The sequence below is a fragment of the Chelonoidis abingdonii genome, chromosome 6, assembly GCF_003597395.2.
Source record: "Chelonoidis abingdonii isolate Lonesome George chromosome 6, CheloAbing_2.0, whole genome shotgun sequence".
Taxonomy (NCBI): Eukaryota; Metazoa; Chordata; order Testudines; family Testudinidae; genus Chelonoidis; species Chelonoidis abingdonii.
This window is the reverse complement of record NC_133774.1, coordinates 37,419,793-37,439,927: the sequence shown is the minus strand read 5'-3', so window position 1 is coordinate 37,439,927 and position 20,135 is coordinate 37,419,793. Positions and strand designations below refer to the sequence as shown.

The 20,135-nt window shown below is 39.0% G+C and overlaps 1 protein-coding gene across 2 annotated transcripts in view; it reads left to right on the top strand.

The window, feature by feature from the left end:
- The window catches only part of MIER3 (MIER family member 3), a 35,434-nt gene that overhangs the window by 335 nt on the left and 14,964 nt on the right, over nt 1-20,135 (top strand). Inside the window, exons 2-10 of one of the 2 annotated variants that reach the window (XM_075066957.1) lie at nt 594-618; nt 3,186-3,331; nt 5,377-5,511; nt 6,853-6,973; nt 8,140-8,225; nt 8,442-8,514; nt 11,132-11,283; nt 11,768-11,849; nt 17,255-17,346. In XM_075066957.1, the coding sequence (XP_074923058.1) occupies nt 594-618; nt 3,186-3,331; nt 5,377-5,511; nt 6,853-6,973; nt 8,140-8,225; nt 8,442-8,514; nt 11,132-11,283; nt 11,768-11,849; nt 17,255-17,346 (912 nt within the window). Of the gene's footprint in view, nt 1-593; nt 619-3,185; nt 3,332-5,376; nt 5,512-6,852; nt 6,974-8,139; nt 8,226-8,441; nt 8,515-11,131; nt 11,284-11,767; nt 11,850-17,251; nt 17,347-20,135 lie in introns of both variants that reach the window. The other variant, XM_075066955.1, reaches the window with a different exon arrangement.

Genomic DNA, 20,135 nt, shown 5'->3' with positions numbered 1-20,135 from the left:
CTGTGGGTGGCGGCGTGTTTCCCGGGCCGGCCCCTGGGGGGGGGGCGCAGAGGGGCCCCAGCGGCTAGCGAAGGGGGCAGGGGGAATTGGCTGGTGAAAGGAGGAGGGAGACCCGGGCTGGGGTGCGCGGAGGAGGCGGCGGCCGGTCTGGCTCGCTCCGTCACTCCCTGCCCCTGTCACCTCCCGGCCGGGCCGGGAGAGCCGGGGTGGCTGGACGGGGCTTCTTCTCCGGGGGCTCTCAGGAGAGCGGGCCGGGGAGAGGAGATGTGGCGGAGGAGAGAGCAAGCGAGAGCCTGGGGCAGCGGGGATTGGGATGGAGGGGCAGGACGGAGGGGACGAGAGAAAAGCGCTGAGAAGGAGAAACGAGGCGTCTGCCCTAGGGGGATGGGGAGAGACAGGAGATAGAGGGGAGGAGGAAGAAGAAAACTAGGGGAAGGACAGAGAGACTCCTTCACAGAGAGCGATGCAGGCAGACCGGGAACTTGAAATGGTTGAGAAACCTACCTGTTATTCTAGCTGTAGGATTCCTTCTCTGACTTCTATTTGTAGCGCATCTATCTAACATCGCTGCCTCTCTCTCCTTTATATTCCAGGCTTCCTTTGGAAGTTCGAGCCCAGGTTTGTCCTGTTTACTTCATTCTATGGTCCCAACAGCTGGGTAGCATTTGGTAGGGGCTTCTGTGAAAGACCCACCACAAACTTTTTCTACTTCTTTACAAAGTTCCCCCTCCTTCCCTTCAGTTAGTTCACTTTAAATGTTTTATTTCCATGTCTCCAGTTTGCTGCCTAATAACAGATGGAGAGTGCTGTAGAGCAGTTTTCTCACCAAATCTGTAGTCTCAACTAATTGCGCAATAATTTATCCTTGTGTAACTTGATTTTTTTTAAAAACTTTTGGAAGTCAACTTAGCAAAATATGGAGACTTGAGAGAGTGACCACTTCACTGTTATCCCTTAACTACAGGCTTCTAAAATTCTGATACTAGTTATTAACAAGTTTCAAACACTTTTCAGTTATTACTTAATCTTTCTTCTTAACCTTAATATTAAATATTATTATCTACCCCTGATTTGAGGCCTCAGTCCTGAACAAACGTATAAACATTTAACTTTACACATGCAGCTATTCCCACTGACTTTAATAGGACTGTTCATGTGTAAGATTAAGTTCATGCATAAATGTTTTTAGGATTGGGACCTTATTTTGCTTTTGTTCCTGAACAGTTGTCACTCTCCAGATGAGCTCAAATAATAATTTATCTTTGATAACAAAAACTAGTCTTTATAATTTAATTGGCTGCATTTTAACTACATTTGTTAAGCTTATTAATTTAAAATAAAATGTTTACATATTTGAATAAAAATACTTTGTCAGATCCATTATTGAATATTCCAAGTTAGTTAAGTAAATGGTATATTTTTGTTTAAAGACTGTAAATGGAATACACTTTCCACTTTAGTTATACAAACAAATGTGAAACAGCATAGTGCAGTAATTGGCAAGTGTAGTTTTCAGAATATATAGTGTACAGAATCTTATATTTGAAACTATTATTTAACAATTATGTATCTGGATACTTCTTTAGAAGCTGTGGGAGGAGTGTCTAAATAATGTAACTAAAAATTCAACATGTAAATGTAGTTATCATAATTAAAAGGATATTATCAATTTAGTTTTAGGTTCTGTAGATTTTGAGAGTTTTACAAGACCTAATACGAATTGTCAATTTTTAATGGATGCCTTTTTTTAAATATAAAAGGAACAACTTTTGGTTTGAAATGTTTCCCTGCAGTGTTGTAAACTCAAACAATATTGTTCTAGTGAGAATTGGAAAATGAAATTGAGTGTTTGTTTTATTTCTGGATAATGAAAATAATGTTGAAAAAGAAAGTAATGTTTAAAACTGGAAAGTGAACAAGAAATTAAATGTTTTAAATCTTAAGTGTTAGCAATAAAGGGAAGGATCTTTTAAAAATTAGTATTATGAGACTTTGTCTTTGAACCTAGAAGTACGGTGTGTGTTTTTATGAAACCTAGGATCAATATGGATGTTTCAATGAAATTTAAAATCAGAACTGCATATGGAAATCAGTTCCTACCAGAAATATTTCTGGGCTCTTTCTGCGATCTAAAAGTTACAACATAGTGCTAGTGCAAAAGAACCTGAAAGTGAAACTGAATAGAAAAGAAAGTATAACTGGCTAGTCTGTCTACCCTAGCTGAAAGAATGCAATAAGTAAATAGAATGGTGAACAGTTACATTTTTAAGTTCTTTCTTTCAGTAATCTGTGATGTTGAATGTAGTCTTGTGGTGTAGAATACTTATTTTTTTAAAAATGTGTTAAATCTAATGGCTTCCTTTCTAATATTGTCATAAAAATGTGTTTAAACTAGAAAATGCAAAGCAACAGAATTGTTTTTGTTTGTTTATTTTTAAAGTAGCAATTTCTGTTGGGCCAGATAGTTGCCACTTACATTATATTCCAAAGAAATTAATAAATAAATATAGTCTGTTTCTTGTTCTGTATCTTTCATGTATCTTATTTGAGAATTGGAACTCCAGTGGAGTTTGTTCCTTCATTCTCAATAAACTGCATAGAATGCAACTGAATTTTAATGAAATATCTCATTCATGGGACTAAATTCTTCTGACATAGGTGCTCAATTCTTATTTTGCTATTAGAATAAAGTTGATTAATCAGAACAGCTATGAAGCTAGGCTGCCTGTTCTAACAGTGAAAAGATATGCTAGTCTCCTGTCAAAGACAGGCTCCACAAGTGACATTCTGCTTCTAGTTACAGCATCAAATCTAAGAGCTTGTGTCAGAACTATATTTTACATTGTTATGCTCGTTTTGGGCATGCTTTTTAAGAATCTCTTGGTTCTTATCTTGTACACAGTAAAATGTGTAGCTGTGACTAGACTTTCTGAAAATGACCTAATTTGATCACTTTCAACGCAATCTCTTTAGATCTCCAAGTGGCTCAAATTGCAGAGCACAAAACTGCACCTACAGTTTACAGGTACAAAAATGGAGGCCAAGTTAAAGCCACTTGAAAACTTGTTTCTTACTCTATATCTAGAGAATATTGACCTTTCGTTTAAAAGAATGCACACAATCTTATTTTGATTATAGTATGGCATTGTATGTTGGTAAAGTGATTTATATTGTTTTTCTTCTAGTTGGCTCTTTATCTTCTGAGGATCATGATTTTGACCCTACTGCTGAAATGTTGGTACATGACTATGATGATGAGAGAACTCTTGAAGAGGAGGAAATGATGGAGGAGGACAAAAACTTCAGCTCTGAAATTGAAGATTTAGAAAAGGTGGGCGGCCTTTTACCTTCTTTTCCTAATCATACAGCTACACTGTACTTACTTTAGTAAATATAAAGGACATTCTACCTTCTCTTTCATTATCTTGTTTAAGTAAATTCCATTGAAACAATAGTAAATGCCTTTGCAGCCAATTTAAAATAGTCAGATTTAGCTATTGGATATGTGTGGGTGGATCATTAGTTGGAAGTTATCACAGAACTCAGTTGATCAGTTCTGAAGATTTCAGAGCTGTGTTTATTTGAAGTACTTCCTTTCAACTTAATATAACAATAGTGCTTTTGCTTTGGAAGAGCAATTACCCATGGAACAAGTTTGTCTTGTGTTTATAGTATTTGATACCACTGTATCAATTCTTGTTTTTATTAAGTGGGAAATATATTAAAATCATACACCACAAATACTATTTAATGAGGACTAGCTTCATTTCAAATCAGAATATTGATAAAACACAGTAAACTATTTTATCATGGCCATGATTTCATTCTTACCATCAATTGCTTTATTTCATAATCTTGTTGAAGTATGATGGGCCAAATTAATGGTGGTTCTGAGGCAGAACGTGGGTGTAAGTGTGTTTAGCTTGCATCAATTTGCCATTCTGTAAATGTGCAAAATAACTCCCCCCCCCCGCTTTATTTTACACTCTTTTGTTAGTTGCTTTTCCTGTTACACCTCATCTTCATCCTTGTCTGTGTGTCACTCATTTTGCACATTGACTGAATGCCAAATTGATGATCGTTATACCGCTGTTTGCTGAGCTGCTTATAGCACCATTCACAAGCTGTAGAATTTGGTCCAGAGAGTTCCACGGAGATGCACCTGGTAACATCAGATCTGAAAATGGCTGTATATGTTTAATAGTGTAAGTTTGTATTTGCTGTATGTGGGACAACACTGCACATTGGTAGGCTTCCATACCACCAATTCTACCCTTTAGAAATTACCAATTTTTGTTATAGGTTTCATACATGCAGTTGTAAACCAGAAATAACATGGTTTTAAAAACTACACTTGGTAAACTGTTACTCCACAAAATTTCCAGAATAGCAGCAAATAGGTAGAGAAAGAATCAGTGCCAATAAATTAAAGGGTATATTGTTTTAGGTCACAGTCCTGCAAAGATTTAAGCATGTGCTTAACTGTACTCACTGTGAGAAGTCTTTGCTGGGGCCTTAGATGACTACAAGAAAAAAAATCACTTAATCAGAATGTGAGTTCAACAAGAATTTTAAAACAATATTTATAAATACTTGAAAATAATTTCAAGTATCTCCATTGATATGAATCAGGCAACTGAATAATGCCTGGGAATTACCACATTATTAATTGCAATAGGAAATACAGCCTGATGACATGTAACAAGACGGGATTATCAAAAGCTGCTGGTATGCAGTTGCCCTTTGTCAGTCTCTCTATTTTCTTGTCCTTCTTACTTCTCCAAAACAAAAAAACTGGGAAGTCAGTATAAAAATATATTTTTTGGGGTGAGTAGAAGCACAAACTAACAATTGCTGTGAAAATCTGTTGCTGGCTTCTTTTTGTGTGTCTGGCTGCAACTGTGATTATAACATCTTGCCACATTGTAAGTCTTCAAGTTGACATTTTGGTTGCTTCCTGCTTCACTATTTCATATTTTTTTAATATATCTGGTATCATAAAGAAGTGTTAGTTGTACTTTACACAGGATCAGATGATTAGAAACTGTTCTTATATTCAGTTAATATTTACTTCTAAGCCTTCTCTTGTATATATCCAGTAAATAATTTTCAGAGAAACTTGAAACAGATTTTGAATGTGCCTTAAATACATGATTATGAGCCAAATTCAGCCATGTGTTAAAAAAAATTTGAAATGTGTATTCAATTTTTTCCTAAAAAGGCAGTCTTCTTCTTTTTGGAATTGGAGAATTATAATCCTTTTAAATTCATTATTAAACTATTTCAAAATTAATCTTGTCCCTTTATGCTTGTATAACGATGTGTAGTATTTGACAATATTAAGATGTTAAATGTTTATAACTTTTCTTATATTAGGAAGGAAGCATGCCTTTAGAAGATTTATTGGCTTTCTATGGCTATGAACCTACAATTCCAGTTATAGCAGGTTCCAGTGCAGATAGCTCCCCAAGTGAACTTGCGGATGAACTGCCAGATATGACTCTGGACAAAGTAAGTCAAAAACATTTTTCTCTGTATTTAAGTTTAAAACTAGGAACCTGTGTGATCTTTGTCTTTCTCTTGGTAATACAAAAGTTATTGTCACCTATTAGTCTGAGTGCAAAGTATCTACACTAGTCTTCTTATCTTCTTAAAGGACATTGAAAATCTGACTCTGATTTTACTTGTTTACAGTACATTTGTAAATGAGGCACAATTTCATTGAAGTTATTGATGCTACACAAGTATAAAAGAAAGTAGAAGTTCTTGAGTAACTTGTAATGTTAAAGACTTTTATAGTTTTATTTAATATCACTTTTTACAAAGTTAAATTTGGAACTTTCAGTAATGTGCGTGTGAAGTTGGGAACTAATATTTATGGCTTCAAATATATATACAGTGTATCAAAACATCTGTGGCTGTACAGTTAATTTGAAAACTCGCTCCTGAATACTTTTGGAGCGTTCCCTTCAACTGGATATGAAAAGTATTAGATTTATGGCAGGTGAGAGATAAACTTTCATATATGCAGAGACTGGGTGTATTATGCAACTAGTATAAAACCTGAAACATCAGTGTTTTAAATTGTGACTCTTGAAGATGGGTTTTCCCAATTCTCCTGAACTTTTAAACTGACTGCTGTGCACTTTAGAGTCCCATTAGGATGCACATTTCAGTGTTACCGTATGGTTACAAAAAAATATGGTCAGGATTGTTACCTGATGCATATCCATGTGCATTTCTTCCTCTCCAACTTCTCTGTGTGGAAGAGGAAGGCTCAGACGCATCTACAAACTCTGTAGAAGTTGCCATTCACCCTTAAGGGAAGGAGACTGGGTGGTGCAGGACAACAGGATTCACATCATCCTTTGTGCAGTCCTGCAGAGAACCCTAAGAAAAAGAAATATGGGTCTGGGCTGTATTAATTCTTCCAGAGTTCTGGGGGATGACATAGTTAGTGATCAGTTCCTGGTAGTGCAGCTCCAGTGGAGCTGTGATGCTAGGACTAGGGGAAACTCCAGATGGGTCAAGTTGATGCACAGCCACAGGGTCTCCAGAGATCCCTGGGTTGCTTCATGTTTGGGGGCAATCCCCAGTGGGTTTTTTCACTGAGGGCAACTCCGTCCCAACCCCCTCTCCCAGCTCCCACTTTCACACTGATTTTGATTTCTATACTTCAAAAATCTTAGGAATGTGATTCTGATTTTTTTGGGGAGTGTAGAAGAATAGAATAAATTTTGGTAAAAAGTTAGGTAATGTATTTGCTAATAGAACCTCTAACTTGCTAGTTCCAAAGGCTCACCAACCTATACTTAGTACTATATCTTTGATTTTCTTTCTTTAATGATACAGGAGGAAATAGCTAAAGACCTCTTGTCAGGTGATGACGAAGAAACACAGTCTTCTGCTGATGACTTGACACCATCAGTTACTTCACATGAAGCTACAGACTTCTTTCCTCGACCATTAAGATGTAAGAAGACTAATGCTATAGTAGTACCGGAACATTCTAAGCGCTGTATAGATATATAGAAAGATTGTCTAGGTAAAGAATTAGGGCCCAATCCTGTGAGGTGGTGACACCATTGATTTCACTGGAAGCTGAGGAAGACTGGCACTTTGCAGTATGTTCTAAGGGCATCTCTTTTTGTTGACATTACTGATGATTCAGCTATAGAATCTGATACTTTTCCATTGAGTTGTAATCGCAGAAAAAATATGGTGGGTTAATTTTTTGACAAATAACCAGTTATTAATTTGGCTTTTATTTGGAGTGCCCTCTTGTCCTTGTTTACAGGAAAGGGTAAAGAGGAGCACACACTCAACTTTCTTTTAATCTACTATTCATTATTTTATATCTCTACCATATCTTCTCTCATACTTCTTTCCAAATTGATACATATTTGTTTAGCTCAATATTTTAAATGTCCCTGAAACAGTTGGATAACAGAATTTTAAATGGACAGTGTAGAGAAAAATTGCCTTTCAGATTACTTTGCTGTGGCAACTGGGGGTTAAAGTGTACTAGTATCTTCCTGTTGCTATTCCCCAGACGTATATTTGCAGTGCCTTTGGGCTGGTCTACATTACGGGGGAAAATCGATCTTAGATACGCAACTTCAGCTACATGAATAACGCAGCTGAAGTCGAAGTATCTAAGATCAAATTACTCACCGTCCTTACGGCGCGGGATCAATGTCTGTGGCTCCCCCTGTTGATTCCGCAACTCCGTTCGGGTTGGTGGAGTTCTGAAATCGATATAAGCGCATTCAGGGATCGATATATCGCGTCTAGATGAGACGCGATATATCGATTCCCAAGCAATCGATTGCTACCCACCGATACGGCAAGTAGCGAAGACGTAGCCTCAGAGACAAATTATCTTATTTCCTTTGACTGTCAGCTATCCATTTCTAACACACACAGTTGCAGATATAGCACCTTCTACTGTTTAACTTTTATGCTGCAGTTCCACAGAAAAGCAAATTATTAAGAGCTATTGACCATTATCTCTAAATGAAGACGATACTTTTGTTTAGTTGCTTTAAAGTAAAGCAAAACAGATGCAATCGTAGTTCTATGTGCAAACTGCAAAATACTGCTAAATAATACTTTTTTTTTTGGTTTTGATTTATAAAGCAAACACTACATATGATGGAGATAAGGAATCAGATGGTGAAGATGTTGAGGCAGACACTGGTAATTCATCTGAAGATTTGAGGAAGGTAACTAAAGTACTAATTATTTCCATATAATAAATCTCAGTGGAATTTTCTTACAATTTGTTTTTATTTCAAATTCTTTTTTTATGTATCTAAGAAGTGCTTTAATCCTGGAATCAAATACATCTTGTATTGACATTTTTAATGCTCATATGTCTGAGTGTAAAGTTAAAGTGTGTGTGATTTTTTTTTGTTTTTTTTTTTTGTTTTAAACATTAGGAAATAATGGTTGGTTCACAGTATCAGGCTGAAATACCACCTTACCTGGGCAAGTTCAGTGATGATGAAAAGGGTAAGTTCTTCTGTTTTACTTCTACTTGGTTAAATAAAAATATTAAACATTACTTAAAAACCATCAGTTTAAAAAATTGACATCAGAAGTTATAACAATACTAGCCAAGACAAAACAGTGCAACTAAATTATCTCCTTGTAATATTTAATCCCAATGAATAACTTTGGGTGTAAAATTCTCATAGAAAAGGAGAAATAAGAAAAATCAAATACTAAACCAGAAGGATAATAATATTAGACCAAATCATAAAATGGCTCCAGGAAGAGTTTGTTGCCCACAGAAAATTCAAACTGCAGTTGACCATGAGATCCATTATTCAGTGACCTTCAGAAAGAGCATCTTTTGCTTCTCTTTTAGAGAGGTCAGGCATTTCAGGCATAATCAGAGAATATTATTGTATTGCCTTTAGACTGGCATAGCTTTGTGGGATACAAAACTGCTGCAGAAAAACATTAAACAACAAACTCTCTGTTCTAAATTTCCTTTTACTGGCTGAGTAGTTTTTGGAAAGAGAAATCCTGTGATCATTCTCTAGATGTGTTTTTCTTTATTCCATTTGATAAATGAGTCTGTCTCTATCTAAGTTGAGGTAAAAATTAGTTTCAGTTGGAAAAAAGAGTGGATTTATTCAGTTTAGATGAGATTTTTATATGAATACCTTTCTGCCCCAACTTTCTGGATAGTAAACAGCTGTAGGATTCAGAAAAGGTAAGTATTAAAACTGAAACTTCCTCACTTCCAGATACATCAGGAAATCTTGGAACTGATTGTAGAGTGCATCAATAACTGGATGGTATTAATTTTTTTCTGTACACTTTCAGAATTGTTTTGAATTACCTTTTTTACCTGTAAAATTCTATCAGAAAACGAATCTAATCAAACACAATCCTGTGGGTGCTTTTGGTGGTGGTTCTGATTCCATTATGCCATTTATCTGTAACTCTATTTTTATTGCCCTGTTTCCTTTCTGGAGTCACTTTGAACAATTTAAAGTTAAATACAATGATAGGGAAATACAGCCTTCTTAAAACAGTTGAATATAGTGCTAAGGAGTCTGGCTGTTAGAGGAAAAAATGACATCTCGAAAGTCTAAGGATAGGTTGTAGGAGAGAACAGCTGAGAGGTTTATACAGCCGTAATATTACAATAGTCTTGTTATGTGTTTTTTGTTTTTAATAAAACTCCTGACCTTTCCTAAGATTTCATTTTAGAAATTAAAAGTACAACCTTGGTAACAGTGACAAAAGCAGTGGTTATTCTGGTGGCGTGGGCTTTGTGTTCCCTGAGACAGCTCTAAATTCAGTCTTGTAATGTTACTGTTTGTGAAAGCATCTTCTATTCTTGAGCAGCAACAGTGTCTTACAAGGTGAAAAGGATTGTTGTTTTTTTTTTTTGTTTAATTCCTCCTCGTTGTAGGAGGCGCAGATCCTCCTCACTTTTGGCCTGTATCAGCCTTTCATTCCTTAGACTGCATTGGATCAGATAATTTATCTAATTTTGCATTGTCTGCAGACTGTATCATAGAATCATAGATTATTAGGGTTGGAAGGGACCGCAGGAGATCATCTAGTCCAACCCCCTGCTCAAAGCAGGACCAGTCCCCAAATGGCCCCTGTTAAATGTAATGTCAAAAATGTCTGTTCGTAATATTAAATATTTTAATAGCAAGCAAATTGGGATTTAAATTTGAATGTTTGCTGCTAACAATAACTAATGTTCGTCGTGTCTCATGTTTGATATACGTAGAAGATATTTATAAAAGCCACTTACTTGCGTATTAGATTGTTTCCAATGTGATTTGACAAAAAATGTATAAATGCACAACCCAAACTCATTACAGAACATATGTCCTGTGCGCTAGTAGTTGATGACTATTTGAGCCAGAACTCCCAATATTAGCATCAAGATCAGCACTTCTAATAGTATATAGCAACAAGTTTTTTTGAAGACAGTGACTGCTTAGTCACCTGCTTTTTTCCAGCATGGAAAGTGTTTGAATTGACTGAGGAATAAATGTAGTGCTAGAATTCATATTTTTTACTGCTCATTTATTGGTTTGTTCTTTTTTGCTGTTTTCAAGGATTGTGTGCAACTCTAAGCAAACAGAGATGTGACTATGTTCACTAGTTTAGAAAACTCCCAACTTTGTCATGTGTAAATATGCATAAATTTCTTAATTTGAATTCTCTAGTGGCCAGTAGATTTTTTAAAATTTTTTTGATAGGCCCTTGTCCTTAGAATTCAGTCCCTTCCCTCCTTGTTCCAATATAGCCTGAATCTGTTCACCTTTGTAGCATAGTGCAAGTCTCTCTTCAGTGAGGTATATGGAAAGGGAGGGGTGGTGGTGGTTGTGCATGTGACAAGGTGTTGTCAATATGTTTGATTTGATTACCTCTAGCTACCTTCTTGTTTTCTATCTTTGGGGAAGCTGCTGATTTCTTATGTCGTAGTTCTAAAACATTTGTGCCAGAAACTAAAGTATATAAATTCAGTGGGACCATGTAAATTTACATCTACTGTTATTTGGTCTACAGTATCAAAAACACCAGGAAAGGTGTGCATGCTCTCTCACTCACACAACTTTATTTGTATCTCAATGGATTTTCCTCTTAACAGTGTATGAAAATGAAGATCAGTTACTTTGGAGACCTGAGGTGGTTTCAGAGATTAAGGTTGAAGAATACCTTTTTGAGACCTCGTTAAGAACTGGAAATGAAAAAAATATTGGAAGAATTCCTGAAGGAATACACACACGGGACAATGAACAAGTATGTTTTATATCCTATCCATGTGTGACACATTGCCTTTGAACTACTGTGCATTCTCTTTACGTGTATATGCAACGGGTAACAAAGTAGTCAAACATTTTTTTCACAGGAGTGCAAAGTAAGACTCCGATCCTGCCAGTACTTAATTAAGCACATGAATCAGGATTGGGGTCTATAATATCAATGTTTGTGATACAGCATGTGTATATGATTATGTTCTTAACAAACAGTTCTCAGTATAACTCACATCCAGCTTTAGATATCCACTTATATTTTCTTGTGAAACCTTATTTTAAGTGATATATTAAGTGGTATGTAACTTTTTGTTTAAATTGTTTGTTGATGAAATTTTAATTTTATATGGTTAAAAATTAATTGACTGATATGCAATTTGATCACTGAAGCTAGACACAGTAGCTAAGCAGTTTAAGATACAAACTTTAAACGACTTGTTTTAAACAAAAATATTTCCTTAATTTCATAGGCACTCTATGAACTACTCAAATGTAACCATAATATAAAAGAAGCAATTGAGAGGTATTGCTCAAATGGAAAGGCATCTCAAGGTAAGAGATTTCTGAAATAGTAGGGAATACTTTAAGACTCTCTTTAAAGTTATAATGTATAGAAATACTGAGGCCAGGTTCTCAGCCCTGGGTCATTACCCTTTTCATCACCTGAACGGAACAAAACGGATGTAACATGACTGTAGCTGGCCAGTTGGGCATTTCTACTGGAGGAGTTCACAGCAGTTTATAGAACTGCTGAGATCAGAGCCAGCTATTGTAAGTTAGAGCAGACTACAGGCTGCTCTAACTCATTCCAAGGCTGCTTGAGAATCAAGAAACCATAGCTGGCTCTGTGATGTGACCCCACCCTTTCCTGTACTGAACCCTGAATGTATTTCATCAGCACAGGATAGCTCTACTATGTAGTAGGATAGGTTGGTTTGTGTTTTCCACCTCTTGTCCCCAGCCTTTATGCTTTTCTTAAGTTAGTAGAGCTGATCCATACAGATAACAGAGGGGTCAGTCTTTCACTCTTTGTAGTTCCCTTTCACTCTATGCACAGATGAAAGCAAAGACAAACTTGGGGCTTGGTACTGCAGAAACATCTTCTGTATAGTGCTAATCTCGTTCAACTGCCATAGACTTAAAAAGAAGTTGAAAGCACTCATTACCATGGAGGGTTGAGCCCTAAAGCAGGCTGTGGAAATGCAGAAAAATGAAGTTAAAGTGATTCGTTTGTAAAAAGACCCATTTATAAGCAGTCCTGCGTCCTTAAAGTTTCAGATGAGAATGTTTTTGCCATTCCACAGACCAGACTTCAGGAGGTAGTCCCTGAAGTCAGCTGAGGCTTTTGGACAGTTTCAAAATACCGTTCTGATGATCCTAGCAAATATGGTATCCTTGCCAGATTACATATTACAGCTCTAGCGCGCAATCTCGTAACGTGCCACATTTGTAGTCTTACTAATTTTATTTGCCTCTACTATGTATTGTGCACTATTTCATTTGAAATGAACAATTATTCCATCATTTATTTCACTGAGACTTAATCGCTAAAAAGTCTAATGTGAGAAATATGTAAAGAGTGTGGTAAGGATAAAACGGTTGTTACATCATGTGATAAAAGTATTCTGTGCATTACAGGCATTTTCACTGTAGTGTTCTCTACATATTGTTTCTGCATAAACTCCTATTAAATGGAATGCTCGCAGCCTAGATTTCAGTGAGGCTTTGCAAACTAAGACTAAAACCCAATAATGTGAAAAGATGCTGCATGGTAAGAAAGTTACACTTGTGGCAGCAGTTTGCGATCAGAGGCAAGTGCTCAGTCTATGGAACCAGGTGGATTTGATTTAAATCACTAGTCAGGAAGACTCGATTTAATCATGGATTTCTACATAAAAGTACATTCTTGTTGGTTGTGAAGAATATGTAATAAGGTTATAACAACTCAGATGTAGGTTTCATTTTTAAGAGGTACACACTATACATTTTTAAAGTGATATTCCTTTCATCATCGTCAACACAGCTTCCTCCTGAGAAGGAGTACTTCTCATGATGTTTCGTTCGGGAAACCAGGCCTTGCATTTTTTTGTTGCACTGTTTGCATTTTGCACACATGCCTGTCTTGCCCACAGGTAGAGTAACGTCATTAAAATATTCCCAAACTGGGTCTCTTTTACGGCCTGCTGCCACTATAGGTTTTCCATTCTAGTGAGAGAATGGTATGGTAGATCTCAAATCTGTGAAGGCTATACTCAGAAAGACCTCAAGACTTCTGGAATATGCTGCTCAAACAGTTTCACGTTTGTTTCTACTGCCTGTCCTTCCCTTTTCACATTTATTTCCAGACTTCTTCTCCTTGTCCAGATCTATTCTGCCCCCAACAATCTTCTGTTCATTGAACTTTTTGAAACTTTGCACTTTTAGAGAGAGGTAAGGGATTGACTCTGGGTACACAAATTTGCAGAGGAACAATAGGGTTGAAGTCTGTTATTTCTCACCTCTATATATTATATTATTTCATTATTTAAAGACATTTTTGCTGTTAACAAGCATGTTATCTCTGGAGACACACATCCACAGTCTGATAACTGCAAAACTAAGCATCTCTGACGGTATCTTCTAGACCAGGGGTGGGCAAACTTTTTGGCCTGAGGGCCGCATTGGGTTTCCAAAATTGTATGGAGGCCCGGTTAGCGGAGGCTGTGGCTCCCCAAACAGGCCCTATCTGACCCCTCATGCTTCTTGCCCCCTGATGGCCCCCCCAGACCCCTGCACCATCCAACCACCCCTTCTTCCTGACTGCCCCCGGCTGCCCTATCCATCTCCACCCCCACCCCGGAACCCCTGCCTCCATTCAACCCCCTATTCCTCCCTGACTCCCTATCCAAACTCCCGCCTACCACTCCAAATTCCCCTGCCCTCTATCCAACCTCTTCCCACCCCGCTCCCTGCCCCCTTACCACGTTGTCCGGACCATCAGTGGGTGGCCGCGCTACAGCTGCCCGCCCAGAGCACCAGGACATCTCGCTGTGCTGCCCAGCTGGAGCCAGCCGTGCTGCCGCGCAGCACAGAGCACAGGGTCAGGCCAGGCTCTGCAGCTGGGCTGCCCCAGGAGCTCACAGCCCTGCTGCCCAGAGCATTGCACCAGCAGTGGAGTGAGCTGAGGCTGCAGGGCAGAGGCTAGGGGCTAGCCTCCCAGGCAGGAGCTCAGGGGCCAGGCAGGAGGGTCCCGCAGGCCGTAGTTTGCCCACTTCTTTTCTAGACTGAGCACTGAGTCCCATTGGGTAGATAAAAAGATTATTTAGGTTAATCTATACAGAAGCCTCTGGAACCCCATAAGCTTGGGGTCCATACCTAATCCATGAACTACTGGAACTCATTTACAAAACTTTTCTTAAATATTACATGAATATATTGTCTCGTACTTTAGAATTCGAATTTATAATCCCTATTCCATGATGAGAGATCTTTCAGCTATAATGTATCTTAATTAAAACTACCTTTAGATAGGTTTTTTTTCCCTCAAAGAATTTTATCAAACAAGTCTGATTTTAAATTTAAAAAATCAGATTTTTTTTTTTAAATCATTGATTTTTATCCGCCATGAATGCAGTCTCCCAGGGTCCTATAATGGGAATTTCAATATTGTGTTGGGCTTGCTGGCAGGTTAAAGTTTCAGTGGCAGGTGGCAGTCAGGACATTCTCAGTGGAATGCCTGCACCTCTGGAATCTACTCCCTGCATTATTCTGCCAGAATCCTGTTTTGGTGAGCTGCAGGACATGGTGTGAGAGTTCGTTGATTGGTCAACGTTTTGAATAACTTATAAATTCACTTAATAGGGAATTCTTGTTTTGGCAAAGAGATCATTTGTGTTGCCTGTAAACTGAAAGGCTCTTCTTTTACTGTGTAACTGAATGATACAAAAAGGACACTAAAAACAATAACCAGTAATTACTACTATAACTCAGACTACCTCATAATAAATGTACAGATGTGTTTTGCCTGCTACTATCTAATTCGTTGATGAGGTAAATATATATCTCCTCTTTAGTATACTTTAACGTGAAACAAAATTAAAACAAATTATGTCATAACAGAGAGTGTCTGCTGTTCTATAGTGATTTGAATTGTTGGAGAATGGCGGTAAGAACCCAGGAATGTGATGATGGACACTGGTGTGGATTACCAAATCAGTTTTCTTTTAAACGATAGCAAACTATGTACTAAATACTAAGTAACAATAATATCAAACTTTGAAAAAGCAAGGGTAGTGAAGCTAAAATGGTCCATATACAGAGTCTGAGCCACATGATCTTAAACTGTGTATTATAGTACTAGGTTGGAGGCGCACAATAGAGAAAGATCTGAAACCGCATGGAAAACAGATTTTTTCCTTTGATATGTGTGCATGTGTTGAAAATTAACATTAACTTGCATTGTTACCAATGTATAAAAAAAATTACAAGTTTTTTACAGAATTAAATGTATGGAAAAGCAGTTTCTCCTTTGCTTATTTTCCAAGGTCTGTTGTTCTTTGTTCCCCTGCAAGAGTAGACACCTTTGAAACCAGTGCAGAAAAATATTCTGCTTCAGATGCTGCTGGTGATTTCAAACCTTGGCAGATTTGGGCCCAGATCCACAAAGGAATATGGGCATTGTAACACATCATATTTAGGCACCTTGCTACCCATTGGAATCCACAGCCCCAAGTTAGGTGCCCAGGCTCCCTGTACAATGTATGGGGTGAATTAGGTGGCTAAGAATGGGATCCACAAAAGCTAGTCCACTGAGTCAGAAGTCATCTAAACTAGCCAATAGGAACTGCTGAAGAGAGGAGTGAGACACCTCTGCTTGGTATCTCAGCTGTGAAACCCTTCCTGGAGTTAGATGCCTAAGTGGTGGCTTTTTGTTTGCATTTTTTGCAGGAAATGCAGGAGGTGGCAGTGGCCTCCCTTATAACTTCTCACTCAGTAGTTCAGGTAATCAGATGGGGTATGGGAAACGCAGATTCAGTTCCCCACCAAACTCTGCATGTCATGTGGAGAATGTATTTGAACTTGGATAAGCCACCTCTCAGGTGCATGCACTAATCACTGAACTATGGACTTCCTCTGGTCTGATGTCTATTTAATTATTTATACACAATGGGACAGACTGAGAGAGACCCATACCTGAATATCCCACAGTCCAGCTCAGTCACACCTAAGAGGTGGAAAATCCAAGTTGGGGAAACAACATTAAGCAGAGGGGTAATTGAACGTGTGTGTCCACATCTGAGTTGAGTGCCCTAACCACTGGGCTAAAGGTTATAAGGCTGGCCACCTCCATCCCCCCAGCAATCTTGTCTGGGTTTAGGCATGCTCTGAAAATGCCTACTGGATTGGGCCTTGCAGGTGAGAAGATCCTCCTTGGGTTTAGGTATGAGATAGGTGCTTAGACTGAGGCAGTTGTGTGCGTGCTCTCTGGCAGAAACTTAGGTGCCTAGGGAACTTTAATGGTGGAACCTCTGGCACCTAAGGATTGTAGGTGCCTCCAGGATCAGGCAGCAGCTAAGCAAGAGTTTTGGGAATCTTGGTGGTGCCTAAATGATGGATTTCGGTACTTAAAGGAGCAGTTAAGTGCCCAAGCCCTTTTGTGCCCCTGGCCCTGGATGACTGCAAATTAAAAAAAAAAAAAAATGTAATAAATGAAACTCTAACAATCCTTTATTGTTCAGTGAGCAGAGTAGTGCATCCAAAGTTGATGATTAGCAGATTCAGTCAGTTTTCTAACCAAGAGTATATTTAGAGGCTTCAGTGTATTAAGAATAAGACCAATTCTAAAGAATTTAGCAGTTGCTCTTCAAAGTGCATTTGGATTTTCATGAATGTTATCAGTACAAATGTTTGTTACTCAATATCTGATGGAAAGTTATCTGAAAATAAGTGTTGTTCTTATTTTGGGAATCACCTAGAAGAGATGACAGCTTGGACAGAAGAAGAATGCAGAAACTTTGAACATGCACTTCTGATTTATGGGAAGGATTTTCATCTCATACAGAAAAATAAGGTAAGTTTTGTACTTAAATTGGGTGGAGAGAATGGTAGTTTAGTCACTTAAAATCTATAAAAGTAATTAATTTAGCAGAAGCAGTGCCTGCAGTGAAATATGAGGCAATGTATTATAGCTCATTTGTCATTTGCATGCTAACTTTACCACAAACATCATTCATCAGTCAATGTTTTCAAGATCAGTCAACCTATTAGTCTCTGCAATAGTGTTATATTCACATTGCATTCATTTATGCATTTATAATATAATTTTGTTGTGTTATACTCTATGCTGCTCTGGCTTTGCGCTGCTCTGGATTCGTTCTCTGAGTTTAGACCAGGCAAAATAATCATACCTTATTTAGCCTAGCTATCTCATAGCCACCAGGGGCATGGGGTTCTGCAGCCACACAGGACTCAGCCACTAAGGGTACGTCTACACTGCACGATTATTTCGAAGTAGTTTAAACCGATATTACAAAACCGATGTTATAAAATCGGTTTTGCGCGTCCACAGTGCGATCAAAAAATCGATTGCATCGGACCACTAAACTGTGATGCACTGGCCAGGTAAACAGGAAAAAGCCTGAATCCCGCGAACTTTTGAATTCCATTCCTGAGTTCCACCGTGAGGGTCAGCACACACACAGTGACCACACAGGAAGCTCATTGCACTCGTCAAAGCAGTCTCCTGATAATCTAAGAAGAGCGCCAGCTGGACCACACAGAGGTTCTGGATCTGATCGCTATCTGGGTGAGGATCAGTGCCACCAGCACTGCGTTTCAAAAGACGAAATGAAAAAGTTTTGAAAGAATTTCAAAGTCTATGGCTGATAAAGGGCACGGCAAGACTCCTTCAGTGCCGAGTGAAAGTGAAGGACTTAGACAGGGTACAGAAAGCCAGAGAAGCAAACGCGGTCAGGCTCTGAGCCGAAAACATGCCGCTTCTATGCTGAACTACATGCATTTTGGGGTTCAGCGCTACCAGTATGCCCACCCCTGTCCGTGGATCAGACTTGGGATTGAAATATCAAGTGTTTCTGAGATGTAGCGAGGGAAGATGGAGACGAATTGAGGAGAAGATGAGCGTGGTGATAGCACACAGCAGTCGTAAACCCCACAGCCAGGATCTTTTTGAGACCAAGAATTACAAGTCCCTGCGCTCCCAAGCGAGAAGCCCAGAGTGAAGCCAGAAGCGACCTCCGTAATGTCCCTTCATTCTGTACCAAAACGGATTAAAACAAGACGGTTTTTTTAGATCGCACTGACACCAGGGCTTTGCTGCAGTCGCAGCCATTACTGTACAGGAAAATTCCGTAACATGTCTGGGGATGGAGCGAAAATCTCCAAATTAATCTCATGAAATCGATCGTGGATGGAACTCCAAAACCCTTATGCTATATGAGAACATTCTGGCCAAGACAGCCTTCTCCCGGTCCCCCAGTAGTAACTTTTTCAACGCCATGCATTTTTGCAAGACATTTGGTACTGCAGGCACTTGAAGGCATTGCACTGAAGGCCATTGCATAAACAAACGATCTGCCTCCTGCGTTCTACTGTCAGGGAGAGATATCAGTCCATGTTACCTTGTAGAACATCAGGAAGTGTAAATAGGGTCAGACATGGCCGATTTTGGCTACTGCCAGAGCGCGGGGGATGGAGGATGCGATAGCAACGAGTTTCAGCGTCTGGCAAAGAGGATTCTCCCTGCTACCAGGAACGCACGTGCGGGGTGATATGTAGGGTGATCACTAGCAGCGATCGGTTACGATAGGGAGCCATGCGCTGTTGGTGGATGTGAACGAGGGTTTGGCTTTTGCAGTTCCTCTTAATAGGAGCAGGCCATCATATAGATCACTGTGTATATGCGGCGGCGAAGTCAAAATTTTAAAGCCTCACTACCATCGTCGCGTGGACGTACGGTTGGCCGTACTGGTCTGTGTGTGTGCCACACCAGTCACACAGACATGAATATTTAAACGATACAAAATCGACCTTGTATAGAATCACATGTGCTCTGTAAGGTGGATGTGTTCTATGTGAAAGAAGTACTGTCATTGCTCTGCAAAAGGATCTTTCCACATACTTATCACCCTGGTTTGCTTCCCCATGCAGCTGCACATTCTCTGAAGTCCCTATGCCATCACGAGGGAGCTGTTGATACCGGAGGAGAAGACGACGCGAGATGAAAATGCACAGAAATATTGAAGTACACGCAATGAGAGGGATAAACAGAATGAATTGGAAGATGTGTAGCAAAGTACAGGAAAGATGCCAGTGAACGATCTGAGAGGGCTAGGCAGGAAGACCACGTTGGAGAGAAGCAACGCTGGATCTGCTGCATTTCCAAACTGAAATCCTCAACGCATGTGGAGCTTCAGGAAGAGCAGCACAGTAAGAGTGCCACTGCAGCCCTGTATAACTCCCTGCAAGCCCACGTCCATATCTCCCTCACCCAGACGTGTAAGAACGCGTGGTGGAAGCTTTCTGCACCGCCTACTCCTCCACACCCCTGCAGAGTTCAAGAAAAGCTGTAATTACGTCAATGGCTGTAGTAGCCTTTCCTTCCCCCTCCTTCCAAGCACAGCGTCAGGGACACCTTACCTAATTCTCTGCCTTTTTTTATAGTTCCTTTGTAATTACAGAATACATCGAAAGGGGGAGGGTGGGTTGCCTTACAGGAATCTAGTAAGGAAAAACTCATGATTTTTAACAGATCATAATTACTTTTAATGAATAATAAATGATTTAACGATTACAAATTTATTTCCTTCGCCGACGTAATGAAAAGTGGGGTGGTGCTTACAT